Here is a 23,018-nt window from a genome sequence, read left to right on the forward strand (position 1 = left end):
GCAAGGCAGGGGAGGGCGCCCCTGTCGGGTGGAGGAGGGTTTGGGCCCAGGGCCAGGTTCCCCGATGGCCTCCTCGTTGGCATCGGTGCCCACAGTGATGGCTGACCGTTGAAGCACACTCCTTGGCCAGGCAGTGAAACCCACAATGTCGCTGGCACCCCAGACTGTGATCCTTGCCCTCAAGCTCAGCTGACACCCCCCAGGGTGCCCTGCTGGGTGCTGGTCTCTCCAGTCACAGAAGGACAGCAAGACCTGCCCTCTGAGGGTCTCTGGAGATGAAGCCTTGCTGGTCAGCTCTCCCTGCTACCCAGTCAGTGGGGCCCTCCTGCCCCCTGACCAGCCTGCCAGTGCCCAGGCAGCCCCCCTCCCTCTGTCCACAACCCATTGGGCTGCCTCTCTGCTTCCAGCTGGCCTGAGGTCCCTGAGGCCCTGCCCTCCCCGCCTCCATTCCCTGGACCTTGGTTCTACCCCGGGCTTTGGGCACGCCCGACTGCTCCAGGCTCCAGGTTCTGGGCCTGTGCTGTTGCCTGGCCCTCCACCCCTGACCATCTCTGCTTGTTCCTCGATGCTCAAAACAAAGGCGGCCTCCGTGAGGGCGTCCACACCCTCACAACCTTCCGCTTTGGTCCTGAGCCCCTCCAGGGGATGGAGGTCTGGGGATCTCCAGTCCTATGTCAGGGGCTCCGGGGGTCACCTCAGGCCAGTCTCAGCTACTGTACTGAGTTGTGGGCACTGAGGAGGGTCGGGCTCCCGGGGCCCAGGCAGCAGCCTGGGTCATCAAGACGTGGGGAGAGGCTGGCAGAGTGGCACGTGCGTGTTTCTGGGGGGAAGACCGGGTGGGCAGTGTCCCTCAGCATCCAGAGGAGCGAGGGCCCTGCAGCAGGGCCTGGCCTCACATCTGTTGGGATGGCGGCCTCTGCCTGTGCCCTCCGTCACCGTCAACGTATGCAGGCCGTGTGCCGAGAGCACGCTGCACGGTGGGCCAGGCCAGCAGGCTGCGGCAGGCTGCCCCGGCCGGCAGGGGCACGGGGTGCGCGTCCCCCACGCTGGGCGTGCTGGGCTGGCCTCTCGCAGGGCTCTGTCATCCCAGGAATGTCTTTGATCAAGAGTTTATGCAAGACGGGGAAGAAAGCCCAGGACCTCTAATCCGTTCCCACAGTCCCCCTGCCGCGGGGCCCCACCAGCCCAGCGCCACACTGCAGGGCCGGGCAGACAATAGCCCGCGGACGGGTGGGCGGGCAGCACTGGGGCGGCTGGCCTTGGGGCCCACATCCGGGGGCCATTGTCACCACCACTCACAGGGGCACACAAGGAGGACTGGGAAGAGGGAATGTGGAACTCTCCGCTGAGGGGCTTTGGTGGCCTTGAGCCTATCAAAGCCGGCATCCATTAATCCTTTAATTTTCACCCAGCGACAGCAGAGGCGGGCCCGCCAGTGGCGGCTGCTCCAGAGCTAAGTGGCCCAACCAGGACCAGCTGCCCAGACCCCAGTCCTGCCGGGCCTCAGGGGCGTCTTCCTCACCCTCATGTGACCATGGGCAGGGGCCGGGGCAGCTCAAGTTCATAGTGCGCCTACTGTGTGCCAGGCGAGGTGCTGAACACCACTGAGCAGTTCTGCCCCAGCTCCCAGAATGCCCTATGAGCTGGTGACAGGCAGGGGACACACTAGTAAGCTGTGTGGCCCTGGCCCTGGCCTGCTCTCCTGTCGTTGCACTCTGACAGTACGTGACTGCAGGTCAGCAGGGGACGGTCAAGGCACCGTGTTGTGCCTGGTCAGCCAGACGGTTGAGTGAAGGATGCGTGGGGCTATGTGCCAATAAAGTTTTATTTACAAAAAAGGCAGCAGAGGAATATTTGGTGGCCCTTTTGCAGGTGAGTAGGAGAAGCCGAGGGGTGGGTGGGGGTCCACCGGGCCTGCACAGCATGGCTGAGCTCCCTGGGCGGCAGCCTCCCTCCTCCCTCAGCCCAGGCCCTGCCTCCTTCTGTGGTGGAGCCGCGGTCTGCACACTGTGCTTCTCGGGGTGTCCCCCTTCAGGAGGACCCCGCCACAGTAGACTGAGGGCCCGTCCACCCTGGGGCAACCTCATCTTCACTTACAGCTTTGTAGATGCTGCAAAGATCCTATTTCCAAATAAGGTCACAGTCCCAGGTGCCAGGGCTGAGACTTCAGTGTTTCCTTTTGGAGGACACAATTCCACTGGCAACAGACCCGCTGAGCTCTCAAAGCCAAGCAGCAAGCTCAGCAAGCCCCTGCTGTTTCTGGGGTGCACCCAGCAGGGGAACAGCAATGCCCAGGTACCCCTGCTGAGAGCATGAGGCCAGCCCTCTCCACGCTGGTCCCGCCACCGTGTGCCTGATGCTTGGAGGACCCCGGCAAGGGATCGCCCAGCACAGAGGCCCCAAGCCCCATGACCAGAGGCCAACCAGTTGGTTAAGGGGACTGGGGAGCTCTGCCAGGGCACCCTCCCAGTGGAGCCCGATGCCCACTGAGAAATCATCAGCCCTGCACAATCACGGGACATTTAGAGGCAAAGAGCAACTTTCCCTGGAAAAGTCCCCACACAACCAAGTCACTGAGCCTGGGGGGCAGTCCCTCTCGCTTGGACTCCCGTGTCCTCTGACACACTGAACTCGGGGCCCATTTGCTCTGATGAGCCCCCAGAGCTCAGTGTCTTCAGTTTCCTGAGCTGCAACTCTCCATCCACCAAGGACCACTGCGGCGGTCAGTCCGTCGGGATGAGCTCAGAGCAATCTCAGTTCTGTTATCCAGGTGGCCCGGGTGCCCCCAGGGCAGTGCAGCAGTGAAGAGATTCTGCAACTGGAAGATTAATGGGAGGCTCCTCAGGGGCCTCCTGGCCTCGTCCCCAGGCATAGCAGAAGGCCACCCCGGCCTCTGGACTCCCAGGGGCCACACACACTCCTGGGAGAGCTGCCCACAGGGCCTGGGGCAGCGGAGGGCTCATTGGTCACTGCTTGTCCTCCTCCTGGCAGCCAGCACAGGTCCCGCTCCTGTCCCTTCCTCAGACTTCGAGATGTAAGACTGGCTGCATGACGGGCTGTGGACTGGAGAGGCCTTGCCAGGAAAATGGCCTCGGGACGAGTGACCAGCAGATTGCTCAGGCCCTGTGTGCCTCCCCCTGCAGCCTGCGGCCAGCCGCTGACCACCGCCAAGGGCAGACTGCGGCCAGCAAGGCGGAGGGAAGCAGCCAGCTTAGCGACTTGAGGCAAGGGGCCGGGCGCCAGCAGCCAGGGCCAACTAGGCTTCTCAGCCCTTCTGCCACCTCCTCCTCCTCCACTCCCCACGGTGTTAAGGAGAGAATGCAGAATCAAGAGAAAGAGAGAGGTGGCCTTGTTCAGCACCGCTGAGTGGCTGCGAGTTAGCCACTGCCGTGACTCGGCTCCCGTGGGGGCTGACCTTGCCTATGCCCAGCCACTGGCTCCTGCAGCACCCAGTCATGCGACATCTACTTTGGAGAGGTGGCTTTACTCGCCCTCAGTTCCAAGTTAACTGTTGCTGCAGCCAGAGGGGCTCCTGTGATAGCCTGGACCAAGCCCCCACGGAATCGGTGCACTAAGGCCCTGATCCCCTGCCTCCTGTGTGACAGTATTTGGAGAGAGGGTCTCTAAGAAGGCAAGAAAGTTAAAATGAAGTCTCAAGGCAGGGCCTAATATACCTGAGGGTCCTGAAATCAGGCTGGGCGCAGGGAGGCACACCAGTAACCCCAGAGACTCGGAGGCTGGAGCAAGAGGATCGCAAGTTCAAGGCTAGCTTCAGCAACTCAGTGAGGCCATCCCAAACGTTATTTTAAAAGGGCAGGGAAGGAGGCTCTGTGGTGGAGCAAAACCAACAAAAACCATCAGGATGCAGACCCAGGACGCCAATGTGCGGACAGGGAGATGACTGTCCGCAGACTAGAAGAGGCTGCCAGAAGACCAGCCCTGCGGCACCCTCATGGGCCCCTCCAGCCTCCAGGAGGCAAGCCACGGGCTTGTGCCTCTGTCATGGCAGCCAGGAGACTGGTACAGAAACGTATGCTGTGGTACAAAGCGCACTGAAGCTCTAACAGGAAGGAGGGGCAGCCACGCCCTAGGAGACCCACCAGAAGGGATGAAGTCCAAGCCAAGGCCTCACGGACAAAGATCACCACCCAGAGACCAGCCTGACAGGATGGTGCTGGGCAGGATGGGAGGCAGCGGGCAGGATGCTTGTCTGCAAGCAACGGAAACACCACAGCCTCGGCCAGTGGACAGGGGTGGCTCTGAGCGAGAGGCCAATTCCTGCAACAGTCCTCTGGGCACCAAGGCCCAGGCTCCTTCCAGGGCCTCGTCACCTGCAGTTGGCTGCACTGCCTGTGCTGGCCCGGGGGTCACATCCCAGAGACAGCGCTTCCTTCTCTGGAGCGAGGTGACCCTTCCCACAGATGCCAACCTCCACAGCCAGGAGACGAGACGCAGCCCCCGCTGGCTCTGCCCTGGAGGCCCCCGGCAGTTACGGAGGCCCCGTCTGCACAGCAATCTAGGTCTGGCTGGGAGACCCAGGCATCCCCGACACGGGGCCCAGTACTCCAGGAAGGGCCAGGAGGGCACAGGTCAAGGTCGGTGTCCAGGAATCTTGAAGATGACCAGTGAGCAGGTGTGGCTCCAGAAGTGGTGGCTGCTGCTGGGACAGCAGCAGGGGTTTGGGGGGCAAGGGGCTGAGGAGGGAGGGAGGGAGGGAGGGCATGCCAGGGGCACTGCACTGGCTATGGGCAGGCAGACAGACAGGGCAGCAGGATGGATGAGAGGTGGCCGCCCCGGGTACAGGCCTCCTCTGTAGGCAGACCCTGACCCTCCAGAGGGGGATCACTGTGGCTGGAGTGGTTACAAACAGTCCCAGAGAGAATTTTGCTTTAAAGTGTTATTTATTTTTCCAATAAGAAAAATAATACATTATTAAACGGGTAAGTTAGAAAACAGAGAAACCCACCGTGAAGCAGCAGCCAGAGGCCCTCAGACCCTGTGCCCGAGAGGAAGCACCGCTGGTCCTCAGAGATCCTCAGAGATCAGGGAGACACAGGAGGCGGAGTGCCGCAGGACTTCTAGAGGCCTGGATGGCTGCGGGCAGTCTGCAGGACAGGGCCTGCACCTGGTGCTCCCAGCGTGACCTGCTGTCTCTGTCCCTAGCAAGAGGGCAGCAGCACCCTCAGATATGAAATCTCACCATGTCCCCTCACCTCACTGCTGCCAGACGCTCTAGAACAGCAGTGGGACAGGCAGTCTGTGGTGAGCTCGGGACAACCAAGTGGGGATGTGTCAACACGTGCCACCACGTGCCCACCCACCCAGGTGCAGGAACCCATTCCAGCAACCCACGCCCAGCGCTGGCAGGAGACCGTGGTGAGCACAGCACTCTGTAGAGAGCAGCTCAGTGGCGAGTCTGATCCAGAACACTTCCGCTTAACCACTTCTCAATGCTGTGCAGTTCATCCCCCTCTTGGGGACAGCGGGAAGGGCACACCTGGGCCCCTCAAGATCGGCCAGCCGCTCTTCCCAGCCGAGTGTCCAGGCAAACTGAACCTGGTGGAGCACTGGAGCCTGTAGGGCCCAGCACAGTGGCAATGGAGGGCAGGGTTCTCGGGTGCTCAGGAGCCACCCGCACAGTGCCAGGAGGCAGCACCTTGCGGGCTGCGTGACTGGCGGGTGCAAGTCCTGCTCTGCTGCTGCGGCTCAGTCTCCTCCCGGGTAAAGGGGAGTACCGCCACCTCCACCTACCTGCTGGGCTGCGGCATGGAGCTCTCAGGAGAAACACCCACTTCCCATTACCTGCCTCAAGTCACCTCGGCCCTCCTTCTCAGGGACAGTCCAGGACCAGCCAGGCCTGCCCTGCTGGAGGCCAGTGGAGCATCCCACACCAGAGCAGCGGTGGGCAGTCTCGCTCACACAGCACAGGGGACAGGGCACCACAGTGACCCAGGCACAAAACCTCAGGGGGCAGGAGGCCAAACTGGGACCCCCACTTCCAGAACAACCAATACCCCATCAGTTTTGTCTTTAATCACATTCTTAACATGCAGACATCTGTCCCTTGAAGTTTTATCCGCTCCCGTCTGTCATCTTCAAAATGAAAGTCCAGAACCTTCTGCACTCATCTTGAAGTCAGGCTGAACATTCAGTAATGAACACAGCTGAACACACAAAAGAAAGGCAGCATTTTAAAATCTCGTGCATTTCTGCTCACTAGCGAGAGCAAAGCCCTCCCTTGGCTATAGCTGTTCTCGTCCCCACCAGAAACCCTGAGGTGTGTCCTTACACCGGCCCCAGACTGTCCTCAGCTGTCTAGAATGGGGACACAGAGACAATGCTCCTCTCCAATGACTCACACACACACATGGGGGTGCACGAGACCCAAGACCACTGAGTGAACCCCAGGGCCTGTGCCAGCTCACCGAGGACAGGCACACAGGGAACAGACCTGCCTAAACTTCCCCCGGATCCTGTCCAGGTCTTCGTGGAGCTTGTCGTAAGCAGGGTCATCGTAGGGGAACTTCTCAATCATTCCCATCAGTGACTCCAAGACCTTCATCTTCCTGCTGAAAGCACAGAAGCAGACCTTCAGATCCTTGGGACACAAAAGGCCAACATGTGCAGTGGCCACACCGTCACCTGAAGAAGCAAGCCTGCTGAGAAGGCTCAGGCTCAGGGCAGAAAATGGATTTCCTCATTACATCAAATCACGCTGGTTTACCTACCAACGTGGCTGTCACTCACGCCCAGCGCCTTGACAGCAGGGTCCCAATTGTTGATGTGCCTGCGTCCCTGCCAGAGCTGGGCAGGCCACCTGCGCCCAGCCGCCTCTCCAGGGAAGGAGACAGGATGCGGCAGAAAAGAGAGGCCCTGATCCAAGACACTTAGACACCCCCATCATTCAACCTTGCTGTCCTATCTGCAAAAGGGGGAGTGACAACAGCTCATGGGTTATAAGTGTTAGCTCATTTGTGTGACCTGCAGGACAGAGGACGTGCACAGTCCTCGATTCCAGTGACCCTGGGACCACGGCTCCCCTGCGGCAGTTTAAAGATCACTCAATGCACATCCAGGTGGGGCCCAGGGATTTCCAAGGGACAGCGACTCTTAGGATGACCCTGTTCGGGGCCATATGTCCCAGAGGACAGAAGCATGCCGGATACACACGCAATGGCGATTCAGAGCAGCCAGGTCCCACGCGCTGGCCGAGAGCTGGTATTCACAGAGATGCAGGTGAGCACACTCACGGAGGGCAAGCCAGCGCCTAAGGACCACCTCACCTGGAAAATGCCAAACCATGAAAGTCCAATGCAAGGCAGTCAAGCCCTGGCTTCCCAGAGACTGGAGGAAGGTGCTAAGGTGAGTGGGAGAATCCCATCCATGTCCCCTCTGCAGGTGGTTGACCTCTTCCCTGCTCAGGGAGCACCTGCAGACACACCTGGTGGGCAGCTCAGGTAGGCACACATTTACAGGTGTGGGCAGTCCTGCCAGCACCGCTGTGGCAGGGGTCGCCAGCTACTAAGAAGGGAATAGCAGCATCTTGGAGTGACCAAGCGCCAATGCCGGGACTGAGGGCCGCCTCTCCATGCCTCCCAGGCACTGCGCTACCGCTCCTTCACGGGGCCATGCAGACAGCAGTTCTTTGCCCTTTCACATCCTTGCAGTAGAATGTCACCTAGCAGCCCTTTCTCACTTTAAAAAACATACTGGGCTGCAGGCGTAGCTCAGTGGCAGAGCGCTTGCTTGGTGTGCACAAGGCCCTGGGTTCCATCCCCAGCACCAGAAAGAGAAGAAAATATTTGCACTGACTTCTTTGTGTGTGTGTGTGTGTGTGTGTGTGTGTGTATGTGTGTGTGTTGCTGGGGAGGGAACCCAGGGCCTTGTGCAGGTTGGGCAAACGCTCTACATACTGAGCTGCATGCCCAGCCCTTTGCACTGACTTATAAACCCAACACCTGTGCAGACAAAGCTCTGGGTTCAGCGACCCCAGGCTGCACGTGTGGGGGCTGGCAGGGTTCCCACCAGCCTGGCATCAGCGGCAGCAGGTTGTCTTCTTTTGGACAGACTGGGTGGGCTGCTCTGAGGAGTTAGGAAAGCCAGACTTTAGAAGTGGGGAGAGGGCTGGGGATGTGGCTCAAGCGGTAGCGCGCTCGCCTGGCATGCGTGCGGCCCGGGTTCGATCCTCAGCACCACATACCAACAAAGATGTTGTGTCCGCCGAGAACTACAAAATAAATATTAAAAATTCTCCCTCTCTCTCTCTCTCTCCTCTCTCACTCTCTCTTTAAAAAAAAAAAGAAGAAGAAGAAGAAGTGGGGAGAGTGATCTGGCTAAGGAGCTCAAGTTGGCGCCCTCCCTCTCCTCATCCTGGCCCCTGAGTGGAAAGCACAGCTCTCGGCGCCACCTGGTGGCAACACAAGCTGCCACAGGTGCCTTGTGGCTGGGAGAAGCAGTCTGCACAAGTACCACCTGCTCAGACACAGGCGCAGGCAACCCCAGAACCACTCAGGCACAGCACCTTTGTTGTGACTTCTGAATATGGGTATGGCCTGGGCTCTAAAAACTCAAGATATTTCAAATAAAAGGACAAGCTGCATGAACAGGGATGCCACCTACAAGGGCCAGGACACCAGGTGTCAGAAGATGCAGAGTTCAAGCTTAAGTCTGCTTTCTCTCACTCCTGAGAGCCTCGTGCCTTTCTTTCACTGGAGGGCTGTTTCCAACCTGAGGGGGAGGACAGGCCAGACAGGCTCACAAGGGGCTCGGGCAGGCAGACGCAGCGAGGCTGAACCCATTCAGATAATGACAACAGCACCTCCTGGTGTCAGAAATGAGTTTACCACAGCCAAACGCACCTGGGCAGGTCATACTAAACCGGGGACCGTGGAGTGGGCACTTCTGAGCCCTAGTCACACTGAGACGACAGTGATCTGTTCCATCAGAAGCTCAGGAGTGAGAAGTACACATTTTAACACCACTTTACCGTCTTGGTGTCCACAAGCACTTGGTGCACTGGTGATTCCAGGGGAAAGGCTGGGAAAGGAACTTTTTAGGGAATTGAAAACTACCAGTGTTCACCAAATGACTACAATGTGCCAACATTTTGTCTTTATTATTTCCTTTAAATCTAACAGCATTTAAGTTTGACATTATTATTTTCTCCACTTAACAGATGAGAAAATGGAAAACTAATGCCCAAGGTCACTGTTAGTGAACTAAGCACCCCTCCTGGAAAAAAGGAAAGGACGCTCAGAGCTCACCTGTCTCTCTCGCTGGCGTCACTGTGTAGGAGATGCTTCCACGCAAAAGCAAAGCCTTGATAGCACCCAATCTGTATTTTAAAGACGTTGGAGAGTAAAATTAACAAGAGCTGGCTACACGGAACCTAATTACCAGATTCCTAGACACCAGGAGGGGTGGAGGCAGCTGTGCTTCTGCTAGTGTTTTGGAAGGACCCACGGAGCATGGGCAGTGGCAACTAGGCAGCTAATCAGTGGGGCAGCCAGCCCTCATTCCTCCCCTGCGTTCACACCCTGAGCAGTTCCCCTGACCACAGGGAGGCCTGTACAATCACAGAACATGGAGGCAAAGAGAGGGTGTGATTCTGAGGATAGAGGGACGGGGACTCCTGTGTTGCCTTCTTGGACCACTTGCCCTTCAGTGCTAGGAGGACCTGAGGGGTTTTGTGGAGAGGTCCATGCCCACTGTCATGTGAGTGTGCCACCTTCAGGGTGGATCCTCCAGCCCTAGCCAAGCCTTCAGATGAGAATGAAGCGGGGGATGACATCTGGGCAGAGTCTCAGGAGACCCCACTGCTGCTGAGGGACATCCTGACCTCAGCAAGAGGTACGCAGGGAATGCTGTCCTCACTGCCTTGCCTCAGGCTCTGCACTCAGGGCCAGTTACCTGTAAGAGGGCCAACCTCTTATAGGTAAGAACGCGGTTCTGTAGCATCTCAATACAAACACAGGCGCTGGGTCTCTGGGAGAGGACCCAGGTGGCTGAAGACAGCGTCCTGCCTCCAACGCAAGTGGAGGCAACCAACGGCTTCTCATCCTCCAGCCACATAACTTAATGGTCTCCAGACAGCAACGTGCTCCGGCCATGGGTCCCAAGAACACTTCCCGCAGGGACCTGGGCGGCCTGGAAAGGCCCACACAAGGCTTGGGCCTTCAGAGCTTGGTATCCCACTCAACACACGGAGCATCCGAGTACATTACAAACTGGAAAAGCGTCCATGTGAGCGGAGGCTCCCACTGACCTCAGACCCAATTTTGGCTCCACGCAGCGCGCCATGCTGTCTTCCTTCAATCCGACCCAAACTGCTGCCGTCTTCGTAGCCTTCCTGATAGCCTTCCCCGTGGAATCTGATGGAGGAGGCGAGGCAGCGAGTAAACCCAGGGAGGTGCTTCGGGAGACCCTCCCTCTCGGTGCCACCCACAGCCCGCCCAGGCCGAGCAGGCTCGAGCAGCAGAGGCCCGAAGCTCAGGCCAACCGCCGGTTCCCGCCGCGGCCGCAGCCCTCTCCCGCGAAGCTACCCCTCGGTCACGGCGGACGCGGGTGAGGACCGCCCGAGAGGGACGGCCCGCAGCAAGGCCGGAGCCTCCCGCCGCCCTCGCCGCCGGTTCCACGGTTTCCCGTCCCCGGCTGCAGCGCCGCCGGGACCGGCGCTCGGGAGCCGCTCAGCAGCTCCTTCCGGGAGCCGGCGGCCGGCGAGGCGCTCGGCCGGGTCCCCTCGCGCGACAGCGCTGCCCACTCGGGCGCGGGCGGCCACCGTCCGCGGTCCCGGCCGTGCCCCTCACCTTTCATCCGCCATCACGATGGCGTCGAACATGTCCTGCCTCCCGGCCATCGCCACTGGCGCTCCTGGCTCACGGCGCCGCGAGGCTCTGGCAGCAACACACCACTTCCGAGGACGCCGAGCCCACTTCCGGGGACGGCCGCGCGGAGCAGGCTGGGTAGGGACGGCACGCGAGAAGGCCCAAAAGGGTTCAGGACGCACGCGTCCCCCTCGGCCCCCCCGCCCCGTTGCTCCGCAGTGGGCCAGTCCGTTCCCGCCGGAAGCGTCCACTTGGCCGCACGTGGGGGAAACCGGACACGTCTGCACTGTTTTAAAAAAAAAATGAGTAGATGGGACCGAGTTGGCCAGTGTGGCTCGGAGAGACACCCGAGGAGTTGTCTCAAAACCGACTCCCCAGGCTGCCCGGGCCCGGAGGCTCGGGTCGCGGGCGAGGCTGGCAGGTGCCACCGGCTAGAGCCCGGGCCAGGGGTGATGGGTGCTGCGGTGCCCAAAAAAGGATGTCAGAAACGTTGCCCCTCGCGAAATGCAAGAGTGATCTGGAGATGAGGAAGAAAAGGTTGTGTGTGTGCTGTTACCTTGTTTTTTTTTGGTCTTTTTAATCCTTTTTTTTTTTTTTTATACTTTTTTAGTAATTGTTTTTTACAGGGCTGAGGACCGAACCCAGGGCCTTACGCATGCTAGGCAAGCGCTCTGCCACTGAGCTAAATCCCCAACCCCGAGCACTGGCTCTTGCTGTTGGTGTTTTAAGCAAAACCTGCTAGAGCCCCCGCCAGGGGTGATGGATGGGTGCTGCCAGGGGTGATGGGTGCTGCGGTGCCCCAAAAAAAGGATGTCATAAACGTTGCCCCTCCCAAAATGCAAGAGTGATCTGGAGATGAGGAAGAAAAGGTTGTGTGTGTGCTGTTACCTTGGGTTTTTTTTGGTCTTTTTAATCCTTTTTTTTATATATACTTTTTTAGTACTTACGCATGCTAGGCAAGCGCTCTGCCACTGAGCTAAATCCCCAACCCCGAGCACTGGCTCTTGCTGTTGATGTTTTAAGCAAAACCGGCTAGAGCCCGGGCCAGGGGTGATGGGTGCTGCGGTGCCCAAAAAAAAAGGATGTCATAAACGTTGCCCCTCCCAAAATGCAAGAGTGATCTGGAGATGAGGAAGAAAAGGTTGTGTGTGTGCTGTTACCTTGTTTTTTTTTGGTCTTTTTAATCCTTTTTTTTTTTTTTATACTTTTTTAGTAATTGTTTTTTACAGGGCTGAGGACCGAACCCAGGGCCTTACGCATGCTAGGCAAGCGCTCTGCCACTGAGCTAAATCCCCAACCCCGAGCACTGGCTCTTGCTGTTGGTGTTTTAAGCAAAACTCGCTAGAGCCCCCGCCAGGGGTGATGGGTGCTGCCAGGGGTGATGGGTGCTGCGGTGCCCAAAAAAGGATGTCATAAACGTTGCCCCTCCCAAAATGCAAGAGTGATCTGGAGATGAGGAAGAAAAGGTTGTGTGTGTGCTGTTACCTTGTTTTTTTTTGGTCTTTTTAATCCTTTTTTTTTTTTTTTATACTTTTTTAGTAATTGTTTTTTACAGGGCTGAGGACCGAACCCAGGGCCTTACGCATGCTAGGCAAGCGCTCTGCCACTGAGCTAAATCCCCAACCCCGAGCACTGGCTCTTGCTGTTGGTGTTTTAAGCAAAACCTGCTAGAGCCCCCGCCAGGGGTGATGGGTGCTGCCAGGGGTGATGGGTGCTGCGGTGCCCAAAAAAGGATGTCATAAACGTTGCCCCTCCCAAAATGCAAGAGTGATCTGGAGATGAGGAAGAAAAGGTTGTGTGTGTGCTGTTACCTTGTTTTTTTTTGGTCTTTTTAATCCTTTTTTTTTTTTTTATACTTTTTTAGTAATTGTTTTTTACAGGGCTGAGGACCGAACCCAGGGCCTTACGCATGCTAGGCAAGCGCTCTGCCACTGAGCTAAATCCCCAACCCCGAGCACTGGCTCTTGCTGTTGGTGTTTTAAGCAAAACCTGCTAGAGCCCCCGCCAGGGGTGATGGGTGCTGCCAGGGGTGATGGGTGCTGCGGTGCCCAAAAAAAAGGATGTCATAAACGTTGCCCCTCGAGAAATGCAAGAGTGATCTGGAGATGAGGAAGAAAAGGTTGTGTGTGTGCTGTTACCTTGGGTTTTTTTTTGGTCTTTTTAATCCTTTTTTTTTTTTATACTTTTTTAGTACTTACGCATGCTAGGCAAGCGCTCTGCCACTGAGCTAAATCCCCAACCCCGAGCACTGGCTCTTGCTGTTGATGTTTTAAGCAAAACCGGCTAGAGCCCGGGCCAGGGGTGATGGGTGCTGTGGTGCCCAAAAAAGGATGTCATAAACGTTGCCCCTCCCAAAATGCAAGAGTGATCTGGAGATGAGGAAGAAAAGGTTGTGTGTGTGCTGTTACCTTGTTTTTTTTTGGTCTTTTTAATCCTTTTTTTTTTTTTTTATACTTTTTTAGTAATTGTTTTTTACAGGGCTGAGGACCGAACCCAGGGCCTTACGCATGCTAGGCAAGCGCTCTGCCACTGAGCTAAATCCCCAACCCCGAGCACTGGCTCTTGCTGTTGGTGTTTTAAGCAAAACCAGAGTAAGTCATGCAACGTCAAGAATCAAGTTGTACAGAAGGGTTTGCCCACAAGAGCACCCACCCTGCCCAGGCCGCCCTGCAGCCGAGGCATCCACTCTTTTCTTTAAAAAAGAAAGAACAGGAGTTGGTTTTAGTTCTGGCATTTTCTGAACAACATTTTAAAAAATATTTCAGATGAGCAGCGACAAGAGAACCTACCTCTGGAACACCAGAAGCTTGTCCCTCAAATCAAGAATGCCTTATCCCAGAGCCGCCCCCGGGAGTTCCTGTGCCACACCTGGGCAATGCAGAAGGCCACCTGGAAGTGTAGGAGGCAGAGGCATCATTTTTTGCAAGTGACCCATCTGGAAAACCCAAAGCCCTCCTGTAACACCTTCTCAGAATTTTAATAGGGTTTCAAAAGTAGCAATATATACAAAAAGTAGCAAAACAAACAGAATCCCCTGCCTTCTGTTATCCCAATCATAATCAACAGTGGTCTATGCAGGCCTGGTGAGGGGGATGCTTTGCAGTACTTACAATAAGTTTCTTAGAAATAATATTTCTAACAATTCAGGCAGGAGCTATATGAAGAAAACTCGAGATACACCACAAACTTGTGTGGGGACACTGAGCAAATCAGTACCAAGCAGAACTGCATATGATCTGGGAAAAGTGTGTCCGAATTCTGAATTTTGTCTGCCTGAATAAATTGTTCACAATAACTGAGGCTTAAAAAAGCGGGGGCCGGGGGTGGGGGGGAGATGATAACAGAACTTGCTGTATCAGACATGAAGAGCTAAAGTCTCAGTATGTTGGTTCAAGAAGAGACAAACGAAGGAATTCCCCCAGAATGGCCCAGAGAGCGAAAACATGGAGATGTGAAACCTTCTCACGTGTAAAAAGAGCATCCCGAATCGATTGGGGAGAGAGTTCCAATCCATAACGATAATGGAAATAATATCGGCCACATGGGAAAAGTCAAGTTCCACTCACATCTGATAGCATTCCTCAAAGTCATTCCAGATGAATCAGAGTCCAACTGCAAGAGAAAGAAACACTAAGAAATCCAGGGGGCGCGGGTGAATAGGAGATGCACCTTCAGGTCCAAAGTGTCACACGGGTGAAACGGCAGCAGGAAAAGGAGCCCTCCTCAACATAGGAACTGCAAACTTGGCCCTGGGAAAGCCGGAAGAAACAAAAGCTGTGTCGCAAAGGAACAGTAATTCTGGCTTATAAATAGCTGACTGACAGGGGGAAGACACACCTGCTTTCTAATAGGAGAGAGGACGTCACATTCTAACAGAAGGGACCAGTGTACTCACATTTCACAGGGAAGAGCCACAGGGAGCCAAAATGGAGCAGCAGGCCTCACTAGTAATCCAAGGGGGAAGCAAGCTAGGAAATCCACCCTCCACCCGGCCACTCTGGCCACCGGCTGATTGGTGTCACATCTTTACTCTTGACCCTTCCCAGAATCTTAATACGTGTACATCTTTGTGCCCTCCCCTGCCCACTGACATGATATTTCAAACAACGCCCAAGGGAGGGGACGGTTCTGTTATTACTGCATATTTAAAATACATTTTTTTAGCATGGACTTTATTAGCTGAAATTAAAAAGAACAAGCCTGTGGCCCACACTTGTCATCCCACACCTGTCATCCCAAGTGGCTTGGGAGGCTGAGGCAGGAGGATCACAAGTTCAAACCCAGACTGCCTTCACATCAGCGTGTGCCACTGTGCCCAGCCTGATGGTGTTATCTTGGGCATTTCACTGTTATGTTTAAAAACTGCTTTGCTTTCAAATAAGAACCACACCTTAAAAACGGCCCTGACGTTGGAAAAAGACTAAAAGTGCCAATAGTATTGGTTTCAGAAGTCTTAAATGATTCCGAATTTGATGTTTGTTTAGCAACTGATCACATTAAAAGTAGGCAGGAAAAATCAGAACACCTCCCTTGCTTTGACAGTTTTTGAGAAAACACACGCAATGTTTGCTTGTGTGTATCTTACAAGCTGGATTTTCACCTGAGAATGTGATAGATTTGTGGTATCAATGACCTAGTATTGGTGCAGTGAAAACTCTGGAGAGCTTCTGAGAGCATGGACTTTTCTAGGCTGGTTTTCATTTCCCTGGAAGTTGCACTGATTCTGTGTCTGCCTGGCAGCAGGCTGGGCTGTGGCTCAGTGGCAGAGCATTTTGCCTGGTATGCACGAGGTGCTGGGTTCAATCCCCGGCACCGCAGAAAAGGAATACCATCATAAAATATTTAGTTTTTTAACCAAAGGTATAAAGGGGATGGCGTAATGGATTCCCAGAAACCCACCACACTAAGATAAAACACATTTTTTTTTAAAGGGAAAAAATTCAAGAGACAAACCAGGTCAACATACCTGAAGTGAAAAACCAAATCCATCCAAAGTTCAATCTTGAAAAGGGTCCAGGAACAGGTACTGACTTGTTAGAAGCCGAGCTCTGGAGCAAAACAGCAGAGGCTTGCAAGACTGAGTCAGCTGACCCAGAGGCGGGACTGCAGCAGCAGCACCCTGGAGGAGGGCGGAGGAGCAAGCGCTGAACTAAATGCATCCACTCCACTCGTGATCTGCTTCCAGAGGGACCGGGGGCACGCCCACAGGTGTTCACAGATGTAGAGAAGCAACCTTCAAGGAGGGGTCCTGAGCCACAGCAGCCTGTGTGGGAGGTGGCCTGGGCAGGGGTCTGTTTTTCCCTTACCTGTTTCTGCCCCTGCTCTTTATTTGTCTGTTACTTTTGCATGAAGCACGCAGACCTTTCTTCAAGGGGGAAGCCACTTTAAATTCTCTCTTTTTTTTTTTTTTTGGTATGGGGGATTGAACTCAGGGGCACTTAACCACTGAGCCGTGTCCTCAGCCCTTTTTATGTTTTATTTAGAGACAGGGTTTCACTGAGTTGCTTAGGGCCTGGCTGTTTCTGAGGCTGGTTTGAACTCACGATCCTCCTGCCTCAGCCTCCCAAGCCACTGGGATGACAGGGGTGCGCCAGGCCTGTTTAAATTCTTAAAAGGAAGTCGTCAGATGACAGTTCACTTTAGGGCCATACATCTCCTATGTTCATTATAAACCAGGACAACACAGCTGGAAAAGAGGCCATTTGGGGGCCCAGGTTTGACCCATGGGGCAGTGGGAAGGGAATTCAAGGGAGCAGACATGCTTGAGCTTTCTGGCTGAACTTCCTCCCTGTTCCTTCCCTAAAGGAGGTACCCAGAAGTGCCACTTTCTACCCGCCCGCTGGGGAACCTCTGGCAGCCACAGAGCAGGAGGCCGGGAATGGGGCTTGGGGGTCTGTGGCTGTGGCCAGTGAGCATAAGCACCTGGCTGCAGGAGGGTCCTGCCCACCCCCAGGCAGCAGGGATGGCATAGGCCTGGCCGTCCATGGGGGACAAGACCTGAGGCTTGGCCAGCCTGTGTGACCCCAGCCTCCAGCTCCTCAGGGTCTGTTTTCCTCTCTGCCGTATCCACAGGGATAGAGCCCTGGTTCCAAAAGCCAAAGGGGGAAAACCAGCAACTTCCACCAGAATGCCTCATCTGGGCTGTCTCAGGGTGTCCATGCTAACATAAAAGCAGAGGAGATTTTAGGAAAGTGGCCCAAGGATCTGTCAATGGAGCTTCCACTGGGAGGGACGGGAAGGCTCAGGGAGACAGACTGTCCACTGTACATCCTTGTATCAGTCAGGTTAGGCTGGTTGTGCTGCAGAAACAAACAAGCCCTTGCATCCCAGTGGGAACCAGGAAGAGCCATTTCCCACTCATACAAAATCAGCCACAGGTCGAGCAGCTGTCCTTCACCTTGTGGAAGCAAGGCCCCAGTGGCTGAGGAGAGAAAGAGAGAAAGAAGGGTCACACTATCCTAATTGCCTGTGGTCTGGGGCTAGTCACTGGCCCTCACCAGACCCCAGGGGGAATGGAGGAGTCCATATAATACCGGGTCACCTCTGGCTGGGCCAAGTGCTTTTGCACTATCTGAAATTTTCCTTGATTCTAGGAACATACAGTTTCTCCAATTTAAAGAGAAGGAAGAAAGATGAGGGAGTTGTTATCTGCCCTTGGAATAAAAGTAATGGGATGTGTCTCACCTGTCCCTGCCCAACTCAGCAAAATACCATCCACCCAAGAGAGGCGTCCTAAGTACATCCTACCAAAAACAGTGGAAAACGATTTTTTTTAACTTGCTAAATTTTGAAAAAACTTAAATAATATGTAACAATTCAATGTCAGCAGAACTTACTCTGCACAGGATCTAGCACGCAGTGGGCACTCGACAAACAGTCGTTGAATGATCAAATGAGAAGGCAGTGTGGGTCACCTCCGGGCCTTGGGAGGTGAGCCGGCCAGAAACCCAGCGCCAGCGCTGGCCACAGCATCGGCCTCGGTGGCCTTTCAGGGCATCTCCACAGAGAGGCTAGCCAGGTAAGCAGCTGCTTTCTTTCCTTTCTTTAACAAACCAGTCCCAGACTCAGAGCTGAAGTAGAGACAAAGGAAGAAATGGTGGGCGGGGTGGACGGGGCCATCCAGCCCAGGGGGGGGGGAGTGGGCGGGTCGGCTCGGTTCCATCCAGAGGCCTCATCCTGCCCGCATCCTGCCCGCGGGGCTCATCCTGCATGGGGGGAGGGCGGCATGACAAGGATCCACCCATGACCCGTGACTGACACCCCGTCTGCAGATGGCTCTCAGCTCTGGGCCTCTGGTGTCCACTTTCCCCCGGCTGTGGCCTCCCCCTGTCTGGGCCTCCTCACAGCTCTCCACACCTGCGCCAGCTGCGCTCTCCCCACCCCCGTGGAGCAGGATTTCCTGCAGAGAAGAGCCGGGAGCTGCCTCCCTCCCCACCCCTCCCGGCACGCCAGTGTCCCCCTCCGGAAGCCAGGCAGTGGCTCCTTCCAGGCCCCATGATCCCTGACTTACCCAGCCTGCCTCTGAGGCCCCAGGGCCCAGGCAGTGACACGGAGCAGGGCCGCCTCACCACCCAGGCTGCTGGTACCCACTTCCCGTGGCAACCGGGAGAACCTGGCAACCAAGAAATATTTTTGCAAATTAATAAACATTCTAAACGGAAAAAGTTCTGGATACACTGTCCACGCTGGTCGTGGAAGGGAAGGAGCCCACGTGCCCAAGTCCAGGCACACAGTAGGGGCTATGTGAACCGGAATAGTGTGCACTGCCTCCTCTCCCAGTCCCCCTCCCCCTTCCCCTTCCCCTTCCCCTCCCCTCCCCTCCCCTCCCTGGAATGGAACCCAGGGCCGCTGACTGAGCCACATTCCCCTCCCTTTTTATTTTTATTTGGAGACAGGGTCTTGTTAAGTTGCTTAGGGCCTCACTAAGTTGAGGAGGCCGGCTTTCAACCCGGTCCTCACACACCAGCCTCCCTGCCAATGTCTTGGCTGGGCACAGAATCACGAGCCACCACACAGCTTTGTAGATTCAAACAGCAATTCTTTATTCCCGAACTCACACCAGCCTCCACACACGCTCTGGGGCAATCCCAGTTCTCCTCCGCCCAATTCACCTACCCCACGAGGCTTTTTTCCAACTTCCCTAAAACCCCTATTGTCTTAAACCGGGAAACGCCCTAAACCCAAGGACCGGGATACTTCCTCAAACCTGATCAGCTCTAAACCCGGATCCGCCTTCCTTGAGCAAGGTCACCTTACATGCAATGTCAACGGCGAAATCCATTTAACATGGGGTACGCTAGCAAGGAAATTTCGATGCGTCATTTCTACTTGGCAATGGCCCTCAGCACCTCCCGAGGCGCTGGGATTACAGACGTGCAGCACCGCGGACACACAGATTTCTTTTCTCTCTCTTTTTTTTTTAAAAAATAATATTCTTCCTGGGGGCTGGGGTCATGGCTCAGAGGTAGAGCGCTTGCTAGCACGCAGGAGGCCCTGGGCTCGATCCTCAGCACCATGTAAAAATAAATAAAGATTTTGTGTCCAACTACAACTAAAAAACTAAATATTAAACAAAATAAGAGTAACATTCTTCCTTCCCTTCTTCCTCCGCCCTTCCCTCCCTGCCTTCCCCCTCTCCCGTCTCCCGTGCTAACTTGATGCTGGGCCACTTGGCTTTACCTTCTGTCATCGCTGGATGAAGGGAGAATGTGGTTCCCCCTCCCCTGGTCCTGCAGCCCCTGGTCTGGGTGCCTGGGTCCTGCCCGCCCAAGCTTGGCCTCCGCGTCCCCACAGAGGGGTTGGAAAGCGTGACACCGCAACGAAGGGACACCGCAACGAAGGGACACCGCAACGAAGGGACACCGCAACGAAGCCACGTAGGCGCCGCCTTGGGTGTCTAGCTCAGCAAATCAGCTGTGAAAATGTAAGTGTCTTTAATTATCGCTGGTGCTGGGGAAGGAACCCAGACTTCGGGCATTTGGAGAACCAGCTTTACCAGCTTCACCAGCTTCACCGCTGAGCTACTCCCCAGCCAAAAGATTTTTTTTTTAACCATCAAAATAAATGGAGGATGTGAGGGGGATCTGGCGAGGCGCCTGTCACCTGAGACCGTGTCCTGTGTCTCCTATGCCGCTCACAATGTGACAGGGTCCATCGCCAGGGCTGATTCGGCTGACCTGGCTGGCTAGGTGGGGGTCCCTTTGCTCCCTCACCGCTCCAAGTGTGGCCCCCCGAAGCTGCGTGCTCCATCCAAGAGGACGACCTTCCCGATAGAGGAGGTCCCAGTGGTTCCAGCGGTCGTGCAGGGCCCAGGCTGGCGGTCCCCCAATCAGCACAAAACCACCCCAAATTTCCAGGCACTGGGTGGAGAGCAGGTTCCACTCCGGGATCCTGTTTTCTTCTCCGTATTGGGTACAGACAATTCAACGCGCTGCCGTGGACCATCACCGCGGCGCCTCCCAGCATCGCATCGACCGTGCCCTGCTGACGTTCAGTGGCCCTCCGCGGTGGCTGGGTCATTTCACCTGTAAATATTTCACCAGGTTCGCGAGCAGATGAAGCTTTGATTTTTAAACATAACGAAACGTGGTTCCTCCCAGCAAATTCACATCAGTACCCGGTGCTCAGCGCCTCCCGTTTATCTTGAGAGCGCGTTTGGAGGTTCTAGCGGAGAACACGGCTCCTCTGTACCCCTGACCGAAGGACCACTGGGAGTTGGCAACCGGGAGAACCTGGCAGCCAAGAAATATTTTTGCAAATTAATAAACATTCTAAATGGAATAAGTTCTGGATACACTGTCCACGTCAGGTCGTGGAAGGGAAGGAGCCCACGTGCCCAGGTCCAGGCGCACAGTGGGGGCTTTGTGAACCGGACTAGTGTGCACTGGGTACTCTTTGCTTCCCGGGGGCTGGTCTGTAGCAGTGGGAGGGTCAGGGTCACCAGCAGACCAGGCTGGTGGATGCGCAGCAGCTGGGTTGGTGCCAGACATTTCCGTGGCTTCCCAGTCCCGACCTCACCCTGTAAGGGGCGCCTTCCTGAAGCTCAGGACCCGCGGGCTCGCGCGCCCGTTCCGTGCGCCTCCACCCGGTGGCGCCTTTGCAGTGTGGACAGGTCCTCTCGGGCCACCCCCCCACAGCGCTTTGGTGCTGGAACCTTCTTCTGAGCCTCCATTGGCCCCAAGCCGACCCCAGGAATGACACTCAGGACCTGTGTTGTGTTGGACCCTATGCTTGGATGACAATTCTCAAAACCACGGATTTGCAGATGGACATTGTTGGCATCACTCAGGGGAAGGTACTGAGACTCCAGGGGCCTCCTAAAGGGCACGTGTCCAAGCCAGCCCCATACCTGGCCACTGCACGCTGCTCTGCCAACCTCAGTTACCACCCCCTCCTCTCTACTGGCCCAGCTGGGACAGGCTGCGGGTCCCCCGTGGGCCTCCCGTTTCCCACCTGGTTGGATTTACAGGCACGTTTGCTAGCGCTGTCATGACAAGATGCCACAGGCTGGGCGCTCAGACCTCAGGGGTCACCCCCTCACAGAGGCCAGAAGGCCCAGGTGGAGGCCAGCTCCCCCCAGGTTCTCCTTGCTGCCGGATGGCTTCTTCTCCGTGTCCTCAACGCCTGGTCTCTGTGTCTCAGAAAAAGCCATCAGTCTTGCTGGTTACAGTGCGTGGCCTCCGTGGCCTCCCGTGGCCTCCGTGGCCTTCGTTACCTCCTAAAGTCCGTCTTCTGGCCGTTCTGAGGTGCAGGGGGCAGGGTTTCTGCTCTGCAGGAATGGGGGACATACTTCACTCACGACGGGGCCCTGCCCAGGACCTGGGTGTGCTGAGAACACTGCACACCACTCCTCCTGCACCCCAGATCCCAGGTTTTTATTTTGGGGGGTGTCGGGGGAGACAGAACCAGGAACTGAATGAAACAAAGGGTCAGGCAAATGTCCTCCGAGGCCCCTCTGGGGTCCTCCCTCCCTTGTCCCCAGAGGCTCCAGTCACCTGCTTCCTGGACTCCCCTCCAGCCACGTTCCCCGTGTGTGGTCCAGAAGTGCTGGGGCGGGTGTGAGCTTGTGTGCACGCGCGCAGCTGTGAACTGCATCTGTGAACTGCGCTGTTAACTGCGCTGGGAACTGCGCCGCAGGGTGGATGTGGGAGGCGGAGGCGCAGTGACAGCCAGCCCTAACCCTCCAGGACTTGAGATGACATGACCTTCTTCCTCGCCCTACGCCCCACCCCTGCGTCCCGGGGTCCCAGCGGTCGTGCAGGGCCCAGGCTGGCGGTCCCCCAATCAGCACAAAACCACCCCAAATTTCCAGGCACTGGGTGGAGAGCAGGTCCCACCCCGGGGTCTTGGTTTCTTCTCCGTGTTCGTTAGAGACAATTCAACGTGCTGCCGTGGACCATCACCGTGGCGCCTAAGGGCATCGCATCGACCGTGCCCTGCTGAGATTCAGTGGTCCTCCGCGGTGGAAGGGTCATTTCACCTGTAAATACTTCTTTTTTAAAAAAGATTTTATTAGTTGTTGATGAATCTTTATTTATTTTTATGTGGTGCTGAGAATCGAACCCAGTACCTCACACATGCTAGGCAAGTGCTTTACCACTGAGCCACAATCCCAGCCCCGTGTAAATATTTCATCTGTAAATATTTCACCAGGTTCGCAAGCAGATGAAGCTTTGATTTTTAAACATAACGAAACGTTGTTCCTCCAAGCAAATTCACATCAGTACCCGGTGCTCAGCGCCTCCCGTTTATCTTTTTTTTTTTTAATTTTTTAATGTTTATTTTTTAGTTTTCGGCGGACACAACATTTATATTTGTTTGTGGTGCTGAGGATCGAACCAGGCCACGCATGCCAGGCGAGCGCGCTACCGCTTGAGCCACATCCCCAGCTCCTCCCGTTTACCTTGAGAGCGCATTTGGATGTTTTAGCGGAGCTACCCCTGACCAAAGGACCACTGGGAATTTGCTGGGAGGAACCATGTTTCGTTATGTTTAAAAATCAAACCTTCCTCTGCTCGCGAACTTGAAGAAGTATTTACAGGTGAAATGACCCTTCCACCGCGGAGGACCACTGAATCTCAGCAGGGCACGGTCGATGCGATGCCCTTAGGCGCCACGGTGATGGTCCACGGCAGCACGTTGAATTGTCTCTAACGAACACGGAGAAGAAACCAAGACCCCGGGGTGGGACCTGCT

At 55.7% G+C, this 23,018-nt stretch overlaps 1 protein-coding gene across 3 annotated transcripts; it reads right to left on the reverse strand.

The window, feature by feature from the left end:
- Window positions 1-6,013: 6,013 nt before the first annotated feature.
- Window positions 6,014-14,541, reverse strand: LTO1 (LTO1 maturation factor of ABCE1). 3 transcript variants are annotated; one of them, XM_081278734.1, is made up of 7 exons: window positions 14,390-14,541; window positions 13,613-13,712; window positions 10,806-11,104; window positions 10,265-10,370; window positions 9,264-9,334; window positions 6,452-6,566; window positions 6,014-6,164 (listed from the first exon to the last, which is right to left on the reverse strand). In XM_081278734.1, the coding sequence occupies exons 3-7, from the start codon at window positions 10,853-10,855 to the stop codon at window positions 6,096-6,098; spliced, it is 411 nt and encodes a 136-aa protein (XP_081134860.1). In that variant the 5' UTR covers window positions 10,856-11,104; window positions 13,613-13,712; window positions 14,390-14,541; the 3' UTR covers window positions 6,014-6,095. The 3 variants fall into 3 exon arrangements, with proteins under 3 accessions (XP_081134860.1, XP_081134859.1, XP_081134858.1); XM_081278733.1 differs by having other exon boundaries at window positions 6,452-6,569; window positions 10,806-10,957; window positions 14,390-14,537; XM_081278732.1 differs by having other exon boundaries at window positions 6,452-6,569; window positions 14,390-14,537.
- Between the last annotated feature and the right edge of the window lie 8,477 nt (window positions 14,542-23,018).

The sequence above is a fragment of the Spermophilus citellus genome (assembly GCF_964194105.1).
Source record: "Spermophilus citellus genome assembly, chromosome: 2".
Taxonomy (NCBI): Eukaryota; Metazoa; Chordata; class Mammalia; order Rodentia; family Sciuridae; genus Spermophilus; species Spermophilus citellus.

What these genes read in the sequence shown, in the direction of transcription:
- LTO1 (XM_081278733.1), bottom strand. Translation starts at nt 10,855, where the DNA reads ATGGCCGGGAGGCAGGACATGTTCGACGCCATCGTGATGGCGGATGAA. An exon ending in ATCGTGATGGCGGATGAAAG is followed by an intron (nt 10,371 to 10,805) that starts GTGAGGGGCACG and finishes CTCCTCCATCAG; the next exon opens with ATTCCACGGGGAAGGCTATC. An exon ending in GACGCCAGCGAGAGAGACAG is followed by an intron (nt 6,570 to 9,263) that starts GTGAGCTCTGAG and finishes CTGTGCTTTCAG; the next exon opens with CAGGAAGATGAAGGTCTTGG.